The 8,966-nt window shown below is 35.7% G+C and overlaps 1 protein-coding gene across 4 annotated transcripts in view; it reads right to left on the bottom strand.

The window, feature by feature from the left end:
• Nucleotides 1-2,826: 2,826 nt before the first annotated feature.
• The window catches only part of LOC149563846 (ankyrin repeat domain-containing protein 2B-like), a 69,867-nt gene continuing 63,727 nt past the window's right edge, over nt 2,827-8,966 (bottom strand). For all 4 annotated transcript variants that reach the window (XM_089826973.1, XM_089826975.1, XM_089826972.1 and 1 more), the window contains 2 exons: nt 3,680-3,819; nt 2,827-3,386 (listed from right to left, as the gene is read on the bottom strand). In XM_089826973.1, coding sequence (XP_089683099.1) covers nt 3,284-3,386; nt 3,680-3,819 — 243 coding nt within the window. In that variant the 3' untranslated portion in view covers nt 2,827-3,283. The remainder of the gene's footprint in view (nt 3,387-3,679; nt 3,820-8,966) is intronic.

Here is an 8,966-nt window from a genome sequence, read left to right as displayed (position 1 = left end):
AGAGAGAGAGAGAGAGAGTAATTTCAATTTTAAATTTAATTTTAATTACTTTAAGAATGTTTTTATTTTATTAATTATTATACATGTGGTAATACATTTTTTATTTTCAAAGGGAATTGATTGTATTAAATATATTTTTGAAGTGAACATATAAAATATCATGTTTTTAATAACTATAATTTACTCTTATAGAATAACAATAATAATGTCTTTCATTTTTTGTCCTGACTAATACTAGCTTTTATATATATATATATATATATATATATATTAAGCCGAGAGATATCCTTCTCGAGGCGCCTATTTTCATAATCTGACTCGGTGCAATAGATGCCTTGAGAAGGATATCTCTCAGCTTATTATATATATATATATAATATATATAAGCTAGTTTTGTTTTCATGCAACCTTTCCCTTTATAGGCACATCAAAGGACAAGGATAGTGCCACTTATATGGAAGGAGTAGTTGAGGATAACTAGCATGTGCTTGTCAGTATGAAACTGGTAACACATTTTGTCGCATCTTGATGGGGAAATTTCTATTTCCAAGAGCGACAGATTATTGATCACATGCAAGTACAAAATTGGAATTTTGATGAAGTGTGGGGTGGTTACAGTGTAATACCTAAATTAATGCATGTATGTTGTAAAATTACCAAAAAAATTCAAAACAAGCTAGGAAAGCTTACATGTCTGTATATTGTATTATCATACATGATTTTGTTTCTTTTAAAAATCATCACTAACAGTCTAGCAAGCCATTGTTAGGTTTAAAAGCTTTTGTTCAACTGAAATTGTAGTTTTCTTTTTGGGAAATAAGACAGTTTTCTAAGTGTGAATGATGTGGTAGGGAGATTGGCAAGTTGTAATCTAAGAACGGACAGTCTAGGTAGATGTTTTTGGACGCAGCTATCCTCCATACAAAATGTACTATACCAAATTGATTTTTATGAAATTTCCAGCATTTGTTCTTCACGGTCTTCATATTGTGGTATAAAACAACAAAAAAAATGGAAAAATTGACTGTTTTTTGTCTTTGGTGCATTTTGTCTAGAGATTAGCCAGCGCCAATGTTTTTTAATTACGAGGAATGGACAGGGTCTAAGTACCTTTTTTCCCATACTAAGAGGAATTGATAGGGTCTATGCACATTTTTTTAAAACTACGAGGAATTGACAAGTTAGTCTAACGAACTAGAAGCTCCCACTAGGTCTCCTGGGTGGCACTAGCTAAATAGCCACGAAAATGCACCCAACTGTTAGCCAGTGCCATTTACACCGTCAATGTACTTTCCATCAAGTGGCGTTGGCGTACAATTGATGGAAAGTACATTGACGGTGTAAAGGGCACTAGCTAACAGCCGGGTGCATTTTCGTAGCTATTTAGCCAGTGCCCTCCTAGGTGGTGGGCAGTGGATCCCACTGATAATCACCCTCCACCAAGCAGGAGTTGAATTGATAGGTTAGTCCAACTACCTAGAACTTAACTCTTTATTGATAGAGCAAGCTCCCGATAGGTCCCTTGGGTGATGGGCAGTGGATCCTACCAATAATGACCTGCACTATGCAGGAGTCAAATCGACAGGTTAGTCTAATGACCTAGAACTTCACTCTTTTTAATAGAACGAGCTCTCACTAGGTCTCTTGGGTGATGGGCAGTGGATCACACTAATAATCACCCTGCAGTAAGCAGGAGTAGAACCCATGACTGAGTACAATTCACATGAAGAATTTTTACCCCCAAACTGTATTGTATGCTCATCATAAGTACATTGTTGGATTCATTATGACAGAATCATTTGCTCATGGAAATATATCTCATTAGAAATTGCAACCCAAAACAGAGTAAGAATAATGTATTGTCTTGAACGTTGGAGCGTAAGGAAGTCCCAATATTTCGTTTGAGCTGGCTCAGTTTTTTACTAAACGGAATGCTTTGTTATGCTTGATTAATTTAAATAGGTTGGAAAAAAAGGGCACAGAAATTGAAGCCTAACACCAATATCAAACTCCATGTGATATAAAGAGCACTGGGACAATTTGTGTAATTGGTACTGTGTTCTGTATACAGCTGTCCGCCCCTATTTACATGTGGACACGACCCCTATTTTTGGCCCTCTAGGAAACATCCTGGAACACATCCCCTACCGTCCCGTCCCTGTCCCTAAAATGCTGGAATATTTTAAAGCCCGATACAAGTCAATGGTTTTCTTAAGAGAGGGAAGGAAAGACAAATCGAACTGGGCTTTGACATAAACTGATGGTTCTAAGCTGGCACTAAGTTGAATCTATGTTTCATGCATGCATCAAAGTGTTGGAGATGCAGGCTTATTTTGTTTCTCAGACAAGACATTTTCTGTTTTCACCATAAATGTTGTCGTCAAAAGTTATAGAACATAAAAAACCATATAATATATTGATACATTTTGAAAATTCATTTGAAAAATACACACGCACACATTTTAGAATTTGTATTCTGCCGACCTCCATTTTTGGTCCTCTAGGAAATGTCCTGGAAATGCGTCCCCGTACTCGAAATGCTGGAACATAGGTCAGCCCAGATTATATGTAGAAGTCTTCGTTACTATTAAATTATTATATTATTTGATGCTCATCTAAGTGTTTGAATTTTACTTGTCCTATGGTCGTCTAACATCTCATTGTACTATTTTATCACTTACAGCAGACTTTTTATTAGTTTTTTCTTCAGTGTATTCTAAGTCCACTTCATCTGAGGGGACACCTGTTGGTGTAGTTTATCCATATGTGACTGTTAAAAATCACCACAACATAACATGCAAATTGCTTATACAAATAAACACATAATGTTTGCAATGGACGTCCTATAATTGATGAATCTAAGTACACATAAAATTTTACTTGCATAAATTGTATCCATGACAGCCCCAATGAAGAAAAGAACTGAAATGGAACAATGTTGTCCTGACATTATTAACCATATCTCCCTAATACACTGTTTGAAATGGACTTCCTATGACTGATAGATCTAATTACAGATTAAATTCACTTGCATGGGTTGCATCCATGAAAGGCCCAATGGAGTAAAGAACTGGTCAAATGGAACAATGTTGTCCTGACATTACCAACCATATTTACCTCATACACTGTTTGCATTGGACTTCCTATAACTGATAGATCTAGGCACAGATTAAATTCGCTTGCATGAGTTGTATCCGTGAAAGACCCAATGTAGTAAAGAACTGGCCAAGTGAAATAATGTTGTCCTGACATTATGAACTATATTTACCCATATCATCTCAGGTTAATTACAAAATGCATATTTCTCAAGGAGCTTCAACACTTGTGGGCGCTTATTCAGCTTCGCAACATCCAATGGTGTTTTCTCTTCCAAATTGACCATAGTCCTGTCCATGTATAATCAATACAATTTAGCTTTTTATTCAAACAGTCAAGAATCATCTGAATATTCAATAACACATGAAGCACACAAACAATGTTTTATGATTTATCCTCCCTGATATTTTTTATTAATCCTTTATATTATGTTAGTATGGGATTGAGAGAAGCTGTAGATGCTATACTACAGAAGTTAGAGATGTTTTTTAATGCTTCTATTTGTTAGTTGTTTCATATTTCTAAGTAAAAGGAAATATCAGAGATTTGATGATACAAGAATCCACAGGAGAAAGAAACTCACACTGCAGCTCCTTTCTTAAGTAGAAGTTCAGCACATTCATATTGCCCGTAACCAGAGGCATAATGAAGAGGAGTATTGTTGTTCTTATCAACAGCATCAACTGAAGCACCTGCTTCAAGCAATACTTGTACACACTTTGCCTGAAAGTCAAATCGGCCTCTCTCATCAGTTACTTTATTTACTCTTCTTTCTATTAGTATTTTGTTTTGAATTTATACTAAAACTGATAAACAGTGAAGAATTATTGGTGATTTTATACAAATTACAACAGAAGATCCAGAATAAGCAAAAAACCAGAGCTGGACACAGTAAACAGGCCTTTTAATATTGATGTGAAAATCAAAAAATCTATGCTGCTGGTGGTTGACATTTTTTCCTCAGGGTTGCTATTTGGCTTTGAATATGTACAACCATAATTTAGCAAAAATGTAGGAAAAAAATACAGATGGATAATGCATTACGCAGAATCAAGATCAAGATCAATTTAGCACTACCAGAATATGAATTAAATTGCATTTATATCCTGGAGTTGAAATCAATTAGTTAGTAATTCAATTCCATTTATATTTTTGGTTTTCCATACGTGCATTTGTTTATGAAAACATGGGTGGGGTATTGTAGAAAAATTCAGTTTTGCACAGAAACACATTCCTAGGGGCCCAGGTGATGTCCCCAACATCCTGAAAATTGTCTGGGGTGTTCCGTTCTTTTAGGACTGGATAGCCTGCTGCATTTGGAGCATAAAATTAAAAAGGTACTTAAAGGAAATAAATGTTAAAGATCATTAAAGCCTCAAAAGGCTACAATTTTGTTGGAAATGCAGCACATTCTATTTACTTTTTTAAATGCCACATACTTTTTAGTTCTTTTGAGTTAAATTGATAGTCATCCTTGCTGTCCCCAAAATTCAGGAATTATTTTTCGTTCCCAAAATTACTGTCCAAAAACCTCATCTCTATCCCATAAACGTGGAGAAACACTAAGGTTGCCTGGCTGTTGGTCAGGCAACCTTGGGCCTGACCATTCAACCCAGGTGCATTTCAGACTTACCCAAACCAAACAGCCAGGCCCTGGAGTGGACCTTGTCTGAATCCCAGCAGAGTCTAGACTGGAACTAGGACCTGCCTTTTTGTTCCCAACAGTTAGGTTTACTTATGTGTAATTCCATCTGCCTTATTATGTTTTTGTCTAGACTGTCAACATCTTATCTATTGCGATCATCTTCTAGTTTCTTCTCTAGCGTTTCTATATCATCATTGTTGACCAGAATGACCTTTCTTGTCGGAGTTATACTTAATGGTTCCAAGATTAACTAAAATGTTGAACCTTCCTTAGAGGATTCCTTTGTTGTCCCATATTTCAGTCATTCCCTTGGTTGTAACTGATTTTTAGTACTTTAGTTGGTGGTGTATCCTTTGAGGGTTTGTGCACCACTTCCATAAAAGTGGTTACAAGCATCTTTAGTCTCTCTTTTGCATTTTTCTATTATATGCCTTGAATTCTTGCATCTTTCACATGCTACAAGCATCCTTATTATTCAATCATCTAAATCCACACGCCTTCTAATTTCTCCAGGAAAGGGCTCTCAACATCTTGTGTAAATGCTCATTCTTGCATAAATACACCTCTCTCTTTCTGACATATTCTTGTTTCCCTTAATGAAGTTGCCTATTGAATTTTCAATACTTGCAAGGACTCTATGGCCCCAGTATCTCAAAAGAAGTTTGTAAAGGTGAATCCACATTGAAGTTTTGGAATGTATATTTTATTGGATCAAAAGTTGATTCCCCATTTCCTAGTTAAATTTCAATGACATTCACCATCCATGGTTTTCTCTCCATAATTTCCATTCTTTTCTCTACTTCAGTCATTCTATAAAAGAAAAACCTTTAGGATGAAATCTGAATCTTTACTTCTTTCACCAATTGTTTTGGGTCCAAGAACGAAATCTATCTTTGGAAGCTCAGTGATTATCCCCAATGGCAAGGAAGGCACATTCTTTGAGTTGGAAGGTAGAGAGGCCCAAGATCAAATCATCAATTTCTAGCCTAAGATTGCAAGGCTTGGAATATCTTTTGAGATATTTGAAAGGGTCAATCATAATCATTTTTTTTCTCCATTATTTCTTTGTTGTATTTTGCATTTGATTCTCCCACCAGAAATGTGTCTTTTGTTTGATGTGGCCCATGGAGTTTCGAGAATCTATTGTCTTCTATTATTTCCTCATTCGGAAGAAAAATTCTCCCTTTTTCTCACCACTGCCCTCTATCTTCATCCACTCTCTAGCATTGACCATGTTTATGGACAAAGTCAGTCCTCCATCTTCTCCTTTCACCATAACTATGCTAGCTATTGGTATGCCTTCGCAAATTTTTGAAGTATTGATTTTCTAGTTGGTCTTTATTCATTCTTTTTCTCATCTCACCAATATGTCAAATATACTCCCAACCATTGTTATTCATGCTGCTTAATTTAGTGAAGTCATTTCTTTGCTACTCTACTTTTTGTTACCCCCAAAATCAATCCCTCCTAATTTAAATTTCTCATATTTCTATTAAGGAACGCAGTTTGCATCATCATGAGAAATGTAACTGATATGTATTTGTATTATTAAAAGTGTATTTCCATAGGAAATAAATGTGGAATATTAAAACGTAGAGTCATGCTTTACAGAAATTAGTTGTAAGGGAGAATGCATTTAGTTGTAGTTAAAGATGATTTGACAATCACTTAATCATCTCTACACTTTATGTAGTCAACCATTTCATTTTTTGGATTACACAAGATCTTCTCTCTTTATTGTTTAATGTCCTATGTGATAAATTAAATACATAAAGTAATAACAAAGATGACAATGCATACCAGATATAGGAGTCAAATATGTCTTTACTCACTTATGAAATTTTTATAGAGAAGAAAAGAAGACATGGACACGCAAGGATTATAGTTGATCCCACAACCTCATACTACCTTGACGACACACAATATATTTAATGAATCTAATAGTTTCCAAGAGGAACACATCCATCAACCAATCAACACTTATAAGTTGCATGGAGAACCGTTTTCAACCCCTAGGGACGTCTCATAGAGACTTTGATAGAGATGTCTCCAACTGCAAGAGACTTTGAATTGTGATTTCTCAAAGACTCTCACTGTCTTCCTCACAAAAAATACCAAATTCCACACAAACAAAACAAAAATCCCTAAAAGTTAAAAGTTGAATGCACTAGGAAGTTGGAAAATAAGCACACAACAAAAGGGAAGATAAGAGCCAATAAAGGATAGGAGTCAATGTGAGCCAACAAGACCTTAAGTATTTGCCATTTAGTTGTTTGGAATTCGATGAAAAACGCAAAAGATATTCATATTTTCAATATTCTTGTTGTTCTTCAAAATTGTTTATGTAGACTTTGTGATGTAGACAACGGTGGTGAATTCTATTAGATCATTGAGAGTCTGGAATATCCTATGATACACACTTTCTTTCTTTATTCTTGTTAGAATGTGTAGATTCATACCCTCATATATAGTCTATATTTAGATTCCATACATATAATCATGTGGAATAGCAAAAGGATTTGCAATGTTGAAAGACTCAAGTAATTCTTGGTTTAGGCTATCGCCCTCAATTTCCTTATACACTTTCTATTTTCATATTTAGCTATACAATATACACCTATTTTCCAATGTAACCCCAGTACTGGGGTACGTCAGGACGAGTTTTTGGGATGGGGAGAAAATGGGCCTCATTTTCGGGACGGCGGGGGGACGGCCAAGGGATGGTGACAAGGGGAGGACAGAGCAAGGATGGGTGTTGAAAAGTATACATATAGAACTTGAAATGCTTGTTATGAAATGATTTTTCAGTAGAACATACCAAATTAAAATACTTGAACATATCAAAATTGCAACATGCACTAGAACAATTGAACATTCAACATAGTAACATATTACATACCCAATAGTAACATTCAAAAAACAAAATTCAAATAAAAATCCAAGTACCCATTCCAGCGGAAGCATGGTTGCGGAATGATGGAGGTGGGGGTACTTGGGTGTGCAAGTACCCGGTGCAGGGATGTCTCAAGGACAGATACTTCAAGGTTTGGGAGGTGGGTGCGAGTCCCTGTGTTACACTGCTATTTTAAGATTTTCTATAAAGAACTAAAATATATTAAAAGAATTGGCATCTCCAAGAAGCCTCCTTTCCTATTTTGAAAAGTAGTCATGCCGGTACCAGTCTCCAAGTACCCCTGTTTCAATCCAACCTTGGCTTATGAGAATGAAAACAACTTGGTATAAAAAATTAATACATTGTTGGAAAACCAATAGTACCAAACATAACAATAGGTATTGTACATTGATGACATCATCCCCTCCCACCCAAAGAAAAAGTTGTCATCTAGACAACAAGTAAGGATCAAGTATCTAAGAAGACTAATAACAACAGCGGAGGGAATAACTTGTACTATGCAGTTCAAAGATGTGGTGTGCTTTGAAAATCAAATGGGGATGTGGGGGCAATTCCCCTTGCACAAAAGTAGTGTTGACAAAGCCCAAAAATAGAAATTTTAGCTATGTGCAAAAAAGGACTTCAAAGATCATATGATAATTTGTAAAGGGAGAATGCCACAGTGAAGCCATATAGTATGAATGTCTAGCTTTCACCACCACACAATGCAAAACTCCAGTCATTGTACGATAACTCCATTTTGTTGCACAATATTAAGCTATCGTACAATGAATTCTTGCAAAAGTAATTCGAAATGAAGATTTGGGTGCATTATGGTATAATTATCCAAAGGTCATATTCTAAGTATTGATCACCATGTGGGATGAAGACTTCGATGTCATACGATATAACTCCTTAGAAGTTGTACCCTAAGTATTGAGTGTCGTACGGAATGGAAGTGCAATGGTTGTGAAGCCCATATGGAAAATAGAGGAGGGTGTTGTCCATGAATAGTCTACACGGTTTGATATAAAGGCAACCATACTCAAATTTTCTCATTGCTATACACCTATGTTGAGTGTGAACTACCAACCATGTGAGTCCCAAAAGGCCTTTTACCATGCAAATGTCAATACTTGTGTACCCAAAAAATGTCATACGATTTGAGCTAGAGGTCACCATATGATGCTATTGTGTTGGAGTCCAACTGAGGCCATACAATATTGAAGCTTTTAGTTTGCACTACAAAAATGAAATTGTACAATGCTAGCATTTTGCGGATGGATTTTTTTCAAGGATCATACAACTTACGAGTGTACTAGTTTAATGCCT

This window comes from Cupressus sempervirens, chromosome 4, assembly GCF_028749045.1.
Source record: "Cupressus sempervirens isolate cs-2001-9-10 chromosome 4, ASM2874904v1, whole genome shotgun sequence".
Classification (NCBI taxonomy): Eukaryota; Viridiplantae; Streptophyta; class Pinopsida; order Cupressales; family Cupressaceae; genus Cupressus; species Cupressus sempervirens.
Note: the sequence above shows the minus strand (reverse complement) of the source record. Positions and strands in the feature narration are given on the sequence as shown.